At 36.8% G+C, this 17,864-nt stretch overlaps 1 protein-coding gene across 4 annotated transcripts in view; it reads right to left on the reverse strand.

Moving 5' to 3' along the window:
* Positions 1-10,376: 10,376 nt before the first annotated feature.
* The window catches only part of LOC127881627 (GRAM domain-containing protein 4-like), a 49,300-nt gene continuing 41,812 nt past the window's right edge, over positions 10,377-17,864 (reverse strand). For 3 of the 4 annotated variants that reach the window (XM_052429697.1, XM_052429698.1, XM_052429695.1), the window contains exon 19: positions 16,450-17,719. In XM_052429697.1, the coding sequence (XP_052285657.1) occupies positions 17,534-17,719 (186 nt within the window). In that variant the 3' untranslated portion in view covers positions 16,450-17,533. Of the gene's footprint in view, positions 11,625-12,283; positions 12,312-16,449; positions 17,720-17,864 lie in introns of those variants that run through there. The other variant, XM_052429696.1, reaches the window with a different exon arrangement.

Raw genomic sequence — 17,864 nt, forward strand, 5'->3', positions numbered from 1 at the left:
CTACATCCAAGGGTTCTACATCTTAATGGCAATATGGCAAGCAAAGTAATCGCAATCAATTATGAAGTTGTATTACTGATGTTATAATCTTGATAACGAAATACACAAATCAATCGTAAAACATCACAAGAACAATCTAGTATAACATGTGAACATATAGGTGAAAAATAGACCAATCCCTCTAGAGCCCGAATTTTAAGATAAAATGCAATATGTTGGTTGACTTTGAAAGACAGTCACATTACAAATATTCCTGTGAATGAAATATTACAAGAAATTGTTTATTTTAACATTTGTCCTCACAGTTACCGGAACTATAGTTCCGCTTGTGTCAGAATTATAGTTTATTTATGTCGAGGAATCTCCTAGTATCGCATCTGCTAAAACTGTCAGTTTAGATGGGAATTTCGCTTTTTAATCTCATAACTGTTTGGCTACTGTAACCATTTAGATCACTTATAAAGAGGACCACCTCAAGCCAGCAAATCAAGGTCACTCAATATGCTCCATTGCAATAGGCCGAAACGATTTGTATATCGCCCCATTGGTGCAAAAAGATACCATGTGCCTACTAAATTCAATGTCACATGGTACCTGTTAGTACCAAGGGTATATTTTTGACCAGGGTCACCATATGACCATTCTTATTAAGTATTTCGAATTGACCTGGTAGTTTCGGCAAATGTTATTTAAAGACATTGTAGGCACACGACGGACGACAGTAGACGGACAACTGTCTGGCTCAGAAGATCGGTTGCCTTCAAATGTGGAAATAGAAGCAGCAACGCCATGAAACAAGGTTTCAACGTTGTAATTATTAATTAAAATCATTGTGCATTCCAACCTGGATCTGCCTGGCACTACCTACGTACACCATGAAAACGTTGAACCTCCATCAAAACTCAGGTTATTGAGCGGAAACAGTTGTTGTTGTTGTCTACCGGTATTTATCTACAGTGACCTTGACCTTGATAAACTGGCCTAAAGGCAATACCATGCTAGTTCTGCATCTAAACTTCAAATGCACTTAATTTCAAAATAATGCTTCCATAACGACCTAGGTTATTGATGATAACCCGTTTTACTACTTTATTACAAAAGACATTGACGTTTACATTACTGGCCCACAATTGATTTGCGAGGTAGGTATGCATGTAAGCTACATACACACGATATTTCAGAATAACATCTCAATGCAAACTCAGTTTTTTATTTGACTTGAACCTGACTGGCATCAAATTCAATCCAACGCTAGGTCTATTTCTTAACCCATTTATGCCTAGCGTCTAGAAAAAAGGCCTTGGCAAACAGCGTAGACCCAGATGAGACGCCGCATGATCAGTGTCTGCGCTGTTGGCTTAAAGGAATTTCTGTAAGAAATATTCTAAATATAGAAATAAGTATACTAGGCGTCCCTAATTTTGGGAATAAATTGATCCAATTTAGAAGGATGGGAGAGTCCACTAGGCATAAATGGGTTAAGGTAAGCTACCTACTAAAAATATGAGTATACCGCATCCTCTGAAACTCAAGTTATTGTCCAGAATATTTCTACTTTTAGAAACGGCAGCATTGGCATTGAATCGACTGGCTCGAAATGCAAACCAAAGCTATGTCTACCTTTAAGCTGGCTATATTCAAGGTTGCACTAAATCAAGCAATGCAAACTTTAGTAAGTAGCCGAAAACCTTATGTTGGCTGTTTTCCTATTTTTATTTGGCCTAGACCCGACCGGCCCAAATTGGTCTTTATGTATCATATATACACACAACGTTTCAGTGCAATACCTGCATCCAAATTTAAATGGAAACCGATTTTTTTGAGAATTTTAGTAATAGTGACCTCGACCTTAACCAAACTTGTCCTATAAACAATCATAAGCAATGTTTCCTGCAAGCATGGGGTAACAATGTTAACCGACCGGAAACCACCTATCCCCCGCCACATTATAAGAATCAGAATTTTCCATTTCGTACACAACCTGGTATATCACTAATGCATTTTCCACACATTGTCTGCAATGTCACTCTGATAAGAATTTTTTAAATATGCGTTTCAGTAAGATTAATGAGTGAACAATCCAAACACAATTCGTTGATTCGTTGGTGCACGGCTATAATCAATACACTTTAATTATTGGTCGCGAGTCTTCGGGCAACTTCAATTGTATTGTTGAAGCACATGGGCACTTTTTGTGAATGCATTATATGTCGCCGTATTCGGTAGGTATATGGAACCCGACACGCTTTTCTATCATCTATAACAATGCATGAAAATTACAACCATTAAACTCGCTTATTATACTAACCTCAAATATGCGTTCACTTTAATAGAATGGTTTTCCGTCAATGAACGATTACATTCTGTCTTCATATATTGTCCATCGGTCGGTTCTTTAAAGTTCAGATAGGATAACTGCTTCGACAGAAGGATTATTTTTCAATCGATTTACCATATTAATGCGTCACAGTTATTTACAAAACACGCCTAAATAGGAATTACATACAGAAAACAGTTTCTCGCTATGTGCCTGTCAAGCTTAAATCCGAAATATCAACGAAAAGACGTTGTTCTTTTTACATGTATTTTTATAATAACTGGTATAATAAATAAAGACACGATTTGGTGTAAATATATAATAATATCAAACACATATAGTTTAAACAATATAAACGATACATTTCAAGACACATGTGATACACGTATATAGGGCTATTAACACTAAAAACACGCTTTTTTCCAGTAAATTTCTTGAGCAAGTAGGCTTCCCAACATTGTCTTCAAAGAAACGTTATTTATTTCGATTTACATAGATTACAGTGCAACTTTTTTGTATTTGTGTAACATTGCAAAAAAAACTACAACTTATAAACACAAGGCCATAGATGGCCCTAGATCGCTCACCTGAGAAATACAATTTAAAAAAAGATTTTGTTGATAAATTGTAAATAAACCACGTGACTATCAGGCCGTGACTTTAACTTAATTGGCATTATTTGACCATGTGTAGCGAACCATAAATGATACGGTGTTATAAACATTTAAGTCAGTGCGCTTCACAACGTCGATATTGCAACAATAGACTGAGCAGTTATGACCACAGGTGCATCATTTAAACAAACGCTGTATAAAACCAATCTCCGATGCTATATTCCAAATTTAACAACTGGTATTTTCAAGAAATAAATAAAAAAACACAACCTTAATGAGTCTACACAAACAATGTTTTCATTGGATCGTGGCAAGTGTTGACCGAAATGAGTAATCAAAACAAAACTGTAGAAAAATCAATCGAAAATGTTACAATGTTAACTTCTTGTTATTGTTTATCACGACTGGTTTTCACAATGTTGTTTTTTCTCTTATATAATATATTCATAGCTCTGGCGACCTACACACGAAGCAAACAGGAATAATTGCAAGAACAAAAATGGACACCCAATGATCATTCCTTTACATTTAAGTGACCATACACAAGCGGTTATGGGCCCGTTTTAACCAACCCATTCACAGACTTACGGATACAGACTAGACATAGAACGGAGAAAAAACGCCTAGCGTTTCAATATATACGGAATATTACGCTAGTCAATTGTTCCTCGTGCTTGTATCAGTCGAGTGGCTTGTGTGATGACGTATCTTACGAGAGGCGGAGCCTCGAGTGACATACGAAATAGCGCAAGCCACAAGACTGATACAAACACATGGGACACTTGATTGGCGTAATATTCCTTTTATTATATACAACTTTGAATCATTTAAGTTACAAAAATGAGTTTAAGCGTTCATAATTAAGAAAGAATGCCCTTATAATGTTCTGCATTCAAAGTGACGTCATTAAAAGTAGCCCGGCTAGTATGGTAATACGGAATTGGAAAACTAGCGAGTAGCATAATACGGGAATTATTTTTGTGCAGTTGAGTCAGAATATTGACTTTAGTATATAATAAATATACAGACAATGGTATTAATGTCCATATCATAATGAATGGAATGAATGAAGAATTATGCAGAGAGAGGCAGTAAATACCAAATTTGACTCAAAATATAAAAAGGCTTGAATATTCCAATCGTTTGGTGAATACAAGCCCAGAATGAGATGTCGTTTATATGAAATTGTTGACGAACGATGTTCAAAAGGCAACCACAAAAAAATCACTATAAGCAAGTTGTGCACATGTGAGATAATAAGATAAAAGTAGTATACGTTATCAACATAACTATTTTTATGAAAGAAAATTAATATTTTATCATATACTATCCTTCTTTATTTATAAAATGTACTGATATGGGGTTTATTATAGTGGGTGGGATTGCGCTATTTACTTAACACGTGTAACTTTAAAATAGTATAAAATACCAGCAAAATACACTCAGAAATAGATGTGATAAATCATGCGGTTTTACGCGCATATTATTATAATATAGTATAAGAAAGACATTACAAATTAAATGGTCGATATAATAATGTCCAAAGACATTTATAAGTTCAGTCTCACACCAATCAATAATATCACGTTCATTTGTACAATGTAAGATATATACCGGTAATATCACGTATAATCAGTTATATCACAAACTACTTGATAAGTACATACAGAAAGCGTATATTTGTGTACATAATAACCAAAAAATCCAAAATTTTCTAAAGACTTGTTGCAAAGATACGGCAAGACAAATTAGTTTGAAAGTATCACCATACCCGTTTTAATGAAATTGAATAATTATAAAGATTAAAGTTTGATAAGCATGACATTTTGATTTTTGACCTTGTGATTAATTCACAGACTAACACCATAACGGACAGTTACCAGACATTTTATTCTGTTCAACACACACACACTGACGTCACGTATAATCCGGCTCAGTTTCAATCTTATATCTATTGTATTCGTCTTCGTGATATTCCGCCACTGGGGTATCGTGTTTAACAACACTGGAAGGGAATTCCGTGTATTGGTCCCTGTTTGTTTTATCCCATGCGTTTGACCTCGCTTTCACCCCTGACTTAAGATCCGCTACCGGTGCAGTTCGCGCGTGCTCGATCTGGCGACACATGACGTCATAACTGTACGTGTGCACGGGCACCTTGCTGGCCTCCCCAGCGATCACATCTTTCTTTGGCGCCTGCAGCGCAGATTTGATCTCAAAGCTCTGTGTATCAAGTTTCGTTCCCTTCTCCGAGGAAAGGGGCTGGTGAGATTTGCAGTACACTGACAAATCGAACGAGTCTATCTGACTATGTGTGAAGTTTTTGAGCGTAAGATTGGTATTGCAATTTTTGCATTTAAAACACGTTTTATGGTACACAACGCCCTTGACGGGTCCCAGTTTTTCCATCGGGTAGACCTTTTTCAAACAGGTATAGCACTTGTCTTGCGGGTACCGCGTTTCCATTTTTAGAGGTTTGTTTTTTATTTGCGCCTGTCTAGCATCACCGTTCATTTTCCTCGGGGATCCGTTAGGCGACAGTTGTTCGGATAGATCAGCCCAGATTCCGCCATCGGGCGACATAGGACCGGAACTGCCCGGAGAACCTGGTATCGATGCGGACGAGGTGCTGCTTTGACGTGACGGGGGTTTAATAGGCGGCGGTGAGGAGACGCGTTGTCTTGGGCGTTCACCCGCGTAACGTGAGCCATTGGGTACGTCGGTTGGATGACTTGGTTTCTTCGGAACTCCCGGGGAATCCTGCGGTGTCGACGCCGCCGAGGAACTATAGTTGCTGCTAGAAAAACTGGAGTCTTTTGGTCGATTGACATTGTGCAAAGGAAGGCTGTCAGGTACATTGTTAAACCGAGTCGTTTGATTATGAGAGTGGTTGGTCATTGTATTGATATTCATCGACGTATTAGGATAAGCCATGTGATTATAATCCTCGCTTACAACCGAACTTGGCACATTCTGTGTCATTGGCACGGGGCCATTTATGCTGACGTTCAGGGGAGAATTGACCGGTACATGTGTTATAGGCGATCCGAGCAGAGGCATCGCGGCAGTCGTCGGCATCATGGAGTAAACGTGACCTTGATCGTTAGACGGCACATGGGACCTGTACATATGGCCCATAGGAGCGTAAACGGACGCCGGGGGACTCATAGATGACGCTTGGAAGTTTGACACGTACGGATCAAGTCCCGGCAGTCCGGCATTTGAGGTCTGTAGATTCGTCTGCGCTAGCTGCATCTGCAGAGCCTGTATCTTCTGGGCGTTTATCTGCTTCAATAGCATGATCTGCTCCGGCGTCATGTTCTGTATAGACTGCATATTAAGGGGGGATTGAAAATCCCCCGAACTACTTAAATCCATATTGGAGTAAAAATTCCTGTTGGGATCCATGTTGACACACACGGGTAAACAAATAAATACCTTTAGTATTTTCGTGAAATCCCGTTTGCTTTTCTAAACAGGTATCAGATTCAACAGTATATTAATAAAACTCTAATTTCGTGGTAATAACGTACGTGATCCATTAAAATATTGTTCCAGTGGTTAAACAAGTTTGATCAGTTTCATAATTCAACGACTTTATCGACTAAAGCACATTCTTTCGTGCTTCGCTTGCTATATTGGTTTTCCTGTGTTATTCCATGTGCTTAGGTCCGTTTGCAAGAAAATGAATTTTTCGTGTAGGGTGTATCTAAGCTTGATCCCAGATGAAAACTGTTGTTATGTGACAGGTATCGTGTTCGTTATAAAAATTAGGTCGACATGTACATTCCAGTCTTTGGATAGTTCATTATAGAATAATTAATACATTCGAATTTTTTTACAGACACTCGGTAGCACAAGTCACATAATGAATATTTGTTGTTGTTGTCAACATATGTCATACGCTGACCGTCTGGTATGTCGACAGGAACTAATATTTCATACGAAACATCGCTGCATACATAGGTGCACCGCCAATGGCTCCACAAATTAATTCCAATAGTTAAACTGCCCACAAAACACGTCAAGATACATTTCAGTAATCCAGATCGATACTCGTGTTGAGTATTCACTTCTAGAAACGCAATCAGCCTGGAATTCAGCGAGTTCCGAAACAGATGTACTTTCGTCCGACACTAGTTTTATGCTTGAAAATAGCTGGTATTTAACCACTGTCAACGTCCCAAAGCGGTCAAAGCGAATAGTAGGCACGTAAGTGGGCAAAGTAGTATTTTAAATAAACTCGGTGGTTAGCTGTGGGTACACGCTTCACTGGTAAATTATAAAGCTATGACATACGACAATCCGTTTCGCACTGGGCGAGATTTAATAATAATAAATATAGGCTCTTTAGTAGAGGAATGTAGGTAGTAATAGGTGTATTCGGGTGTACACAGAATTGCGTATGGAAAATCGAATTATCCGGGCCGTCACGTCCCGCTCTTGTGAATGAACATAGAAAAGAGTAAAAACGCTTTTCAATTATCTGGTTTATGGTAGTCCGAGTATTGTAAACGGTATTAAGGATAATGCACTGCGTGTCACGATGAAATTCTCTTTTGTAGGCTTTTGTCAGGAGAGAATTTTAATATTTATACCCGATTGTCAAGGGACAATAGGCGCTTTTTCCAACCAGCAGTATTAATAATTTAAGCGCTTAATTATGTGTGGTAAGCAGTTGAGCGGGTATACCATCGTATCATTATGAAACCGACAGACATACTGTTGTGTGCATGAAAAACTTCCCATTTACTTTATGGAATCATTAAACAAACACACGGTCCAAAACAACATTAAATCTACTCTAGTAAACCGCCTAGTTTCAGCCTAAACTAGATTTTTGCTAAGAAGAGACTTTCTTTAAACAGAAAATATCATAAAAGCGGAAAGTGTCGTCCCTGATTAGCCTGTGCGGACTGCACAGGCTAATCTGGGATGACACTTTACGCACATGCATTAAATCCTCTTTTCACAGAGCACTGCCCATATAAATCGTCTGTACCTCCATTTTTCCGAAGAAAACATGCAAACGTTCTTTTCCGTGACGTTCTCACGGCAAAACAATTGAAAACGATGTCGACTTAATTCATAAACGTTGAGTGAACACTCCGAGTAACGTCACATGTGTTGTATAATACTATGAAAATATTATGTTAATAAATGCAAATAAGATGCAAAATTAACTAAAAAAATAACATTTTTGTGACATAGAACATCTATCGCTGATGTGTTTTTATACCGCGCTGCATAATTCTGAAAAAATATGGTCGTCAAGATTGCTTTATTGCGCGTTTTAGCACGTGCATTTTTCTAAACAATGGCTTGGAATTTCCGGAACTTCGTTCACATCGTTCACGGCATTAGGTTCTACCCATGGCTTGTAACAGGATAAACCACGCGTATACAAGTGAACACGTTACAAAGTCTCGTAAAGAAATGCTAGTATCATAAGAAATGACAGAATGTCAGAAGAATGTGTCTTAAGGCGTTGACATAACACAGTCACCGTAATGATACAATACGTATTGAAATGACAGTATTGTGTCAACTGTTGCATTGACACTGTTAACTGTTTTTAAAACATTAAAAACCGTAAATGAAAAACCTATCGATCCGCACCATCGGGCCTTTATTTGTATTTCAACGACTGTGAAACATAAATAACAAAGTTACAATATTTTTTCAATAGTATCATATTAACACGCGGATTTAGTCCTATTTTAATGGTTTATTGTAATACATAGCTCACAATTGGGTTCAATCAAAAGCATTATGCGTGCAAACAAAACAACTGTATATTTTTTGTTTGGGTATTTGACTTTGCGACTTTAAATTATTTAAGCATTTGGAATGTTAACAAACTTGCAAACATAAAAGACGTATTTTCACAGTAGATATAATGTCCCTCAGAGCCAAGTTGGGTCATCCATTGTCAAGAATAGGAGAGAAATCTTATTTTGCACTGTGGTTTAACTATCAATTGTCTACTGTCTAACTTAAAACCGTAGTCAAGCTATCAAATGCAACATAACAGCTTTATGAAGCTGTCTAAAGCCTCAAGATAAACGGTTAACCGTAAATAATAATTTTTAGTAGCTATGCCGTATAGCCGTTTCATTTATCGCGGTTGTTATAACTAGTAGGAGGTCTTACTGACCACTGTTGTTTTGAGGTCAATTCTAATGAAACTTCTCTACTCTGTATGATTTAGATTGTAGTTATACAATCACATGTAAAGTATGGGTCATGTCACAAGATACAACTAGGGACCTGAAAATCAATAGGGGTCATCTGCCAGTCATAATCAATGTACCAATGAAGTTTCATGATCCTAGGCGTAAGCGTTCTTGAGTTATCATCCGGAAATCATTATACTGTTTTGAGTCACTGTGACCTTGACCTTTGACCTGAAAATCAATAGGGGTCATCTGCCAGTCATGATCAATGTACCTATGAAGTTTCATGATCCTAGGCTTAAGCGTTCTTGAGTTATCATCCAAAAACCATTATACTGTTTCGAGTCACTGTGACCTTGACCTTTGACCTAGTGACCTGAAAATCAATAGGGGTCATCTGCCAGTCATGATCAATGTACCTATGAAGTTTCATGATCATAGGCATAAGAGTTCTTGATTTATCATCCAAAAACCATTTTACTGTTTCGAGTCACTGTGACCTTGACCTTTGACCTAGTGACCTGAAAATCAATAGGGGTCATCTGCCTGTCATGATCAATGTAGTTTCGTGATCATAGGCCTAAGCAGTCTTGAGTTATCATCCGGAAGCCAATTGTTGGACGGACCGACCAACCAAGGGACCAACAGACAGACCGACATGTGCAAAACAATATACCCCCCTCTTCTTCGAAGGGCGCATAAATATGTAAGTGGAGCAGGAGTAATTAGACATCATCTAGTTACTAAGAGGAGATACTAGCATAACAATAATCTGTAGCCAACATCATTGCCGATGCAAAGATTGGTAGAAAAGCTCTGCTTTTTTTACGAAAGGTTAACCCAAAAACTATCTGCTCAAAAGAACTAAAACAATAATAAATAACAATATTGTGTCATACACAATGCTACCCCCCCCCCCCCCCAAAAAAAAAACACAAAAAAACCAACAACAACAACAAACAAGAGGGCCTAAAAGGCCAAAAGTCGCTCACCTGAGATAACAAGATATTATTGATACAAATCTTCTGACCGAGTTTCACAAAGATCGGAAAATAAATGTGGCCTCTAGAGTGTTAACAAGATTTTACTATAGCCATATAAGGAAAATGCCCCGCCCCCTGGCAGCCATGTTTTTCAACCAACCTGCATCATTTTTTAACTCTTTCAAGATATTATCAGGATGGATTTTCTGACCAAGTTTCATGAAGATCGGACAGCAAATGTGGCCTCTAGAGAGTTAACAAGATTTTACTATAAGGAAAAATGCCCCCCCCCCCCCTTGGAAGCCATTTTTTTCAAGCAAACATAATTATTTTCAAACTCATCCAAGATATCATTAAGACCAATCTTCTGACCAAATTTCATGAAGATTGGACAATAAATGTGGCCTCTAGAGTGTTAACAAGGTTTTACTATATTCATATAAAGCCATATAAGGAAAAATGCCCCCCCCCCCCTGGTGGCCATGTTTTTAAAGCAACCAAAACCATTTTCAAAATCATCCAAGATATCATTGGGACAAATCTTCTGACCAAGTTTCATGATGATCAGAAAATAAATGTGACCTCTAGAGTGTTAACAAGGTTTTACTATAGCCATATAAGGAAAATAGCCCCGCCCCGTGGTGGCCATGTTTTTTTCAACCAACCGGCATCATTTTTGTACTCGTCCAAGATATTATTGGTATGAATCTTCTGACCAAGTTTCATGAAGATCGGACAATAAATGTGGCCTCTAGAGTGCTTACAAGATTTTACTATAGCCTTATATAGCCATATAAGGAAAAATGCCCCGCCCCTTGGCGGCCATGTTTTTCAAGCAAACGTAACCGTTTTCCAACTCATCCAAGATATCATTAAGACAAATCTTCTGACCATATTTCATCAAGATTGGACAATAAATGTGGCCTCTAGAGTGTTAAGGTTTTACTATAGCCATATAAGGAAAAATGCCCCGCCCCCTGGCGGCCATGTTTTTTAACCAACCAGCATCATTTTCAAACTCGTTCAAGATATTATTGGGATGAATCTTCTGACCAAGTTTCATGAAGATAGCACAATATATGTGACCTCTAGAGTGTTAACAAGGTTTTACTATAGCCATATAAGGAAAACTGCCCCGCTCCCTTGCGGCCATGTTTTTCAACAAACCGGCATCATTTTCGAACTCGTCCAAGATATTATTGGGATGAATCTTCTGACCAAGTTTTATAAAGAACAGACTATAAATGTGGCCTCTAGAGTGTTAACAAGATTTTACTATAGCCATATATAGCCAATAAATGTGGCCTCTAGAGAGTTAACAAGGCAAATGTTGACACCGCACAACGGACAACGCACAACGTACAAAAAGCGATCACAAAAGCTCACCATGAGCACGTTATGCTCAGGTGAGCTAAAAACAACAACAGCAACAACAAACTAAATCATGCGTAACCTTTGAACAAGTTATCATCTGAAGAAAACTGTAATCCACTTGGACTTACTCACATGATAGACAGGCATGTATTTGAGTATTCTGAAATTCAAACATCCAGTTAATTTATCCTATTACATCCAATCAACCGCATGTAAACCAGAAAATAATTAAGGATACATATTTACATATTTCATCAAGATTGGACAATAAATGTGGCCTCAAGAGTGTTAACAAGGTTTTACTATAGCCATATAAGGAAAAATGCCCCGCCCCCTGGTGGCCATGTTTTTCAATCAACCGGCATCATTTTCAAACTCGTCCAAAATATTATTGAGATGAATCTTCTGACCAAGTTTTATGAAGAACAGACAATAAATGTGGCCTCTAGAGTGTTAACAAGATTTTACAATAGCCATATATAGCCATATAAGGAAAAATGCCCCGCCCCTTGGCAGCCATGTTTTTCAAGCAAACGTAACCATTTTTGAGCTCATCCAAGATATCATTGAAACTAATCTGCTGACCAAATTTCATGAAGATTGGACAATAAATGTGGCCTCTAGAGAGTTAACAAGGCAAATGTTGACACCGCACAACGGACAACGCACAACGTACAAAAAGCGATCACAAAAGCTCACCATGAGCACGTTATGCTCAGGTGAGCTAAAAACAACAACAGCAACAACAAACTAAATCATGCGTAACCTTTGAACAAGTTATCATCTGAAGAAAACTGTAATCCACTTGGACTTACTCACATGATAGACAGGCATGTATTTGAGTATTCTGAAATTCAAACATCCAGTTAATTTATCCTATTACATCCAATCAACCGCATGTAAACCAGAAAATAATTAAGGATAACTTTCAAAACAAACTACAGAAAACATTCTGTGAAAAGTCCTGGGGCCATTAGACTTAAAATCTTAGGTTAATAAATGTAAACTTAAGTTCCAAATTTCATTATAAGATAATTTGAAAACCACATACTGTTGAAACAACTTGTATGTGAATCCGTTTGACTAAATGGCAGTACATTATATGATAATTGGTAGCAAATTAACAGTTATTTTGAATGAAAATGTGGAATAAAATTTTTTTAAGGTTATGATTTTACATCTCAGAAAATGTGTATGTAATAATACTCTAGAGATAAAACATTTGCCGCACATGACCCCTCGCCTTCCATGTTGTAAATTTAAGACTACTTGCCTGACCTATCAAGTAACCAAATAAAAAATTAATTTACAACAATACGATGTGTACATTACATTTGAATACTATGTAAAGCTATTAACATTTAATTTCTTCTATTTACAATTTGTTTTTATTAGTTTTGGGGAGGGAGGGGGAACAGGTGTTTCAATAACATTACAATGTTATACTCTGAACAACTTTCCTTTCACTGAGGTTCATACAAAAAAGTGTATACCCTCATAAATATATTTGTGAACAAATAAAGGCTTAGAATATAATTTGCTGTCAGTGTCTTGAAGTTCATTCTTACAAATTGTATTATAAGTAACATGTTTCATCAAAAACTTTATATAGAAATTTTATTTAACAACTTTTCATCTAATAAAAATGACCAGCAGTAAAGAGTGCATAATGTAGAATATTAAATACAACTAGGCCAAAACAACAAATATTTTAACCTTATACCTCATACATTACACACAGAAACTATTATTGTTACAAATAATGTTTTTGTGTAATAAATTACACAGTTTAAGACAGAGCACTGGTTTAAATGTCTTGTCGGATATTTACAAGACAAAAAGTGTGACATGTTCTAACTAAGATTATTTGCTGGAACCGAATTTTGAAGGCCTTTGCAAACAGTTTGGATCCAGATGAGACGCCACATTCTGTGGTGTCTCATCAGGATCCAAACTGTTTGCTATTCTGATAGTATTCTGTGAAAAAAAATCGAAGAAAATACCAATTTTAGAAATTCAGCAGACGACATTTTAGCAGACGACAAATTTCCCAGCATGCAAAGGGCCAAGATTGATAGCCTTGTGATGTGACAAAAGCCATGTCCCCAGGCAACAGTTGACAAACTAGATACACTCAAAGCATGCTGTTTTCGTTTGTAACATTTACAATGTCAACTTACCATCAAGGCAAGTGTTGTAATTATTACTATATAGGTCACAACTGGTAGCTGGTACATGAAGCGCTGTAGCAATAAATTTATAAATGATGATTTAGAGACCGAACAGTTTTGAACATTAAATCTGATTATTAAGATACTAGCATATATATTTTCATAGCTATCTTTACAAAATAAAGATACCAAAATAAATCACACCACAAGTTGCCAGAAAAATTATATTCCCATTATTTTCTGGTTTGTTTGTTTTTACAAAGACCTATAATACACATTCTATATATACATAGGTCTTTGGTTTTTATCATGAAAATATGGCATACAGTTTTGCTTCAAAGGAAATCAAATAAGATGAATACAAAGAAGTTTTTATTTTATTTTAATGGTATATAAAACAAATATATATTAATATAAATACAAAATATATAACAAGAGCACCGCCTTGCAGGTGCAGACCGCTCATCTATTTTTCATTTTAAAGGTGAAGGGACCTATCTCAATACTTAAATCAAAAAAGATGGAGGAGTGGGGTGGAGAGGGGTGTATAGTGTGGGGGTGTGGTCATTTATAACAATATCTTCCAAAAATAAGAATAAAAAAAAAAAAAAAAGAATTTGGGAGGGGGGGTTCTTGAGTGGAATAGTTAGGCAGTCTTTTAAAAATAATAATAAATAATATTTATTTTTTTGTAACCATGTGGATAAAGCGTGAGGGTGTTGTCATTTATAAGATGATTTATAAGATGATCTTAAAAAAAATAAATAGATTACTTGCGAGTGTTCCAAGTCTGAAAGCAATAGCTATGATACTTTAAGATTAAAGTGGACCAAAACACAAAACTTAAAGACATTTTCAATTTTCTAAGTATAAAGGGGTCAAAATGCCAGTCAGAGTTACATAACTTTGCCTGCATAGTCCCCTTATGATAGTTAGTAAGTGTCGCAAGTATGAAAGCAATAGCTTTGATACTTTAGGAATAAAGTGGACCTAAACACAAAACTTAACCAAATTTTCAATTTTCTAAGTATAAAAAGGGCACATAATCCAAAATGCATGCCAGAGTTATCTAACTTTGCCTGCCTAGTCCCCTCATGATAGTTAGTAAGTGTACCTAGTTTGAATGCAATAGCTTTGATACTTTATGAGAAAAGTGGACCTAAACACAAAACTCAACCGGACGCCGACGCCAAGGTGATGACAATAGCTCATAATTTTTATTCAAACAAGAGGGCCTGAAAGGCCCAAAGTTGCTCATCTGAGATAAAAAGATATTTTTGGGACAGATCAGAAAATAAATGTGGCCTCTAGAGTGTTAACAAGGTTTTACTACAGCCATATAAGGAAAAATGCCCCGCCCCCTGGCAGCCATGTTTTTTCAACCAACCAGCATCATTTTCGAACTCGACCAAGATATTATAGGGATGAATCTTCTGACCAAGTTTCATGAAGATCAGACAATAAATGTGGCCTCTAGAGTGTTAACAAGATTTTACTATAGCCATATAAGGAAAAATGCCCCGCCCCTTTTCAGCCATGTTTTTTTAAGCAAACGTAACCATTTTCGAACTCATCCAAGATATCATTGAAACCAATCTTCTGACCAAATTTCATGAAGATTGGACAATAAATGTGGCCTCTAGAGAGTGAACAAGGCAAATGTTGACGTCGCACAACAAACAACGGACAACAGACGACGGACAAAAGGCGATGTCAAATGCTCACCATGAGCACGTTGTATATGTATATAGTCAAATAGTCGGAGGGTAAGAGTCTGTCTTGTGTCTATCCCACTGAAAGCGCTGCCATCTGTGTGATATTAACCCTTTGCATGCTGGGAAATTTGTTGGCTGCTAAAATGTTGTCTGCTGTATTTCTAAAATTAGCATTTTCTTTGATATTTTTTCAAAGAATACTATCAAAATAGCAAACAGTTTGGATCCTGATGAGAAGCCACGTTCTGTGGCGTCTCATCTGGATCCAAACTGTTTGCAAAGGCCTTCAAAATTCGGATCCAGCACTGAAAGAGTTAAAGAACACAGGCCACCAATGTACATGCTATGGAAGAACACAGGACTGGGCTGTATTCACTTGAATTATACTGTAAGAGTGAGTCAATGTTCCATTCCATGTGTTCCATATGTGCATGTATAATACCACATCTAAACAGATAACATATTAACCCTTTGCATGCTGGGTAATTTGTCGTCTGCTAAAATGTTGTCTGCTGAATTTCTAAAATTAGCATTTTCTTCGATTTTTTTTCAAAGAATACTATCAGAATAGCAAACAGTTTGGATCCAGATGAGACGCCACGTTCTGTGGCGTCTCATCTGGATCCAAACTGTTTGCAAAGGCCTTCACAACTCGGTTCCCGCACTGTAAGGGTTAATACAAATTTATTATGACCGGAGAATGTTTATTTTAAGTATTTTTGTGCAAACGCAGTGTTAACACATGACATATAGGATGGCCATGAAAATCAAGTCAGACTAACAATTATTTCCAACATGCTCTTATGAATTTAAATTGCCCTACATTTTGTTACTTTTATACTCCTTAAAATGTAAATGTAAAATGCATTAAATATCAAAAGAATTCCAGTTGCTTTCCATGGTAAACATTTCATACTTTCAAAAACTTAATTTGCGTAAACCACCTGTTGAGGACTAATCCATAAACATCAGGGCTGTCCTAAGATGTGACAAATGTAGGGTGTTCCCCCTGCACACTTTGAGTGCTTACACAGGCGTGTCCTAATGCATGTAACCTTCCCAACAGCATGTTGTTGGAATGTAGGTAAAATAATACAACTTAAAAAAATTGCAACAGATTTCATCATAACAAACTTCATTTAATGGCAACATTAATTTTATACCTTTGATATACATAGACTGACAAAAATTGGGGGTTTAATGTAGGTGTGTTAAATGTCATCCCAATTTAGCCTGTGCAGTCCACACAAGCTAATCAAGGATGACACTTAACAACTATACCAAATTTTTTTGTTTAAAGGAAGTCTGCTCTTACCAAAAATTCAGTGAAGGCCAAAAGTGTCGTCCCTATCTTCCATGTGTGCGGACTGCACATGCTAATCTGGGACGATACTTTACATACATGCATTAAGCCCCGTTTTACCAGAGCAAGGCTCATATTAATGTAGTTTATTTAGTGATGCATCAGCAGAAGAGGTAGAACATGAACAACATGTATATGGGTCGTGCTCTGTGAAAAAGGGGTTTAATGCGTGTGCTTAAAGTATTGTCCCAGATTAGCCTGTGCAGTCTGCACAGGCTTATCAGGGAGGACACTTTCTGCTTTTATGATATCTTTCGTTTCAAGGAATTATCTTCGTAGCAAAAATCAAGTTTAGGCAGAAAGTGTCATCCCTGATCTGCTAATCTGGGATGTCACTTTACGCACATGCATTAAACCCCTTTTTCACAGAGCACAGCCCATATAAACTAGCTGGTATTGATATAAGCAATAATATCTGCGTATACATATCATATCAATAAAAACAATTTAGTGAAATATAAATCACCATACACATAATCACAGTCGCTGAAATGGCATTGAAGTCAACATCAAATTGCCTCAAATTGCCTAATGGTAAAATGAGCATTTAAACATAATAACAGGAATTCACTGATGATTAACATTTAACAAAATAATAACCAGCTAAATGGAAAGAACAACACAAGCAAGTATTTTCATAAAAATAACTTTATAAAAATGCACAAATATCTATCTCCCATTTTTTTATTTTGGTTATGTAGATTGACAAAAAATATTTTGTATCCCTTATCAAACAAGTACTTAATATGAAATAAGTTCTTTATGTTAATACAAGATACGCAACTCAAAACATACAATAATATTATTTCATTTCCTTACATCACTCAGAATCTTCATAATAAGCACCAAACGTGAAGTTGGTCACATGATCAGTTGAAGACCAATCAGATGTTTTTCGGCTCACTCTATCCCCAGACTGTGCCTCATTCTGTTTGGCAGACTGTATACAATGTTCTATGTCCTTGACCATGTCTTCACGTCTTAAAATACCGCCAAACCGTAACACCTGCGTAATAAAAACAAGAACAATTATTTTCTACCTCCAAGGCACGGAGAGCACAGAAATTTTCAACCATAAATATGTTCAGCCATCAAACTTTAAAGTAAACTAGAAATGTGTCACAGACACTGATGCCCCGGTGACACATGTT

Source organism: Dreissena polymorpha, chromosome 5 (genome assembly GCF_020536995.1).
Source record: "Dreissena polymorpha isolate Duluth1 chromosome 5, UMN_Dpol_1.0, whole genome shotgun sequence".
NCBI classification, from domain to species: domain Eukaryota; kingdom Metazoa; phylum Mollusca; class Bivalvia; order Myida; family Dreissenidae; genus Dreissena; species Dreissena polymorpha.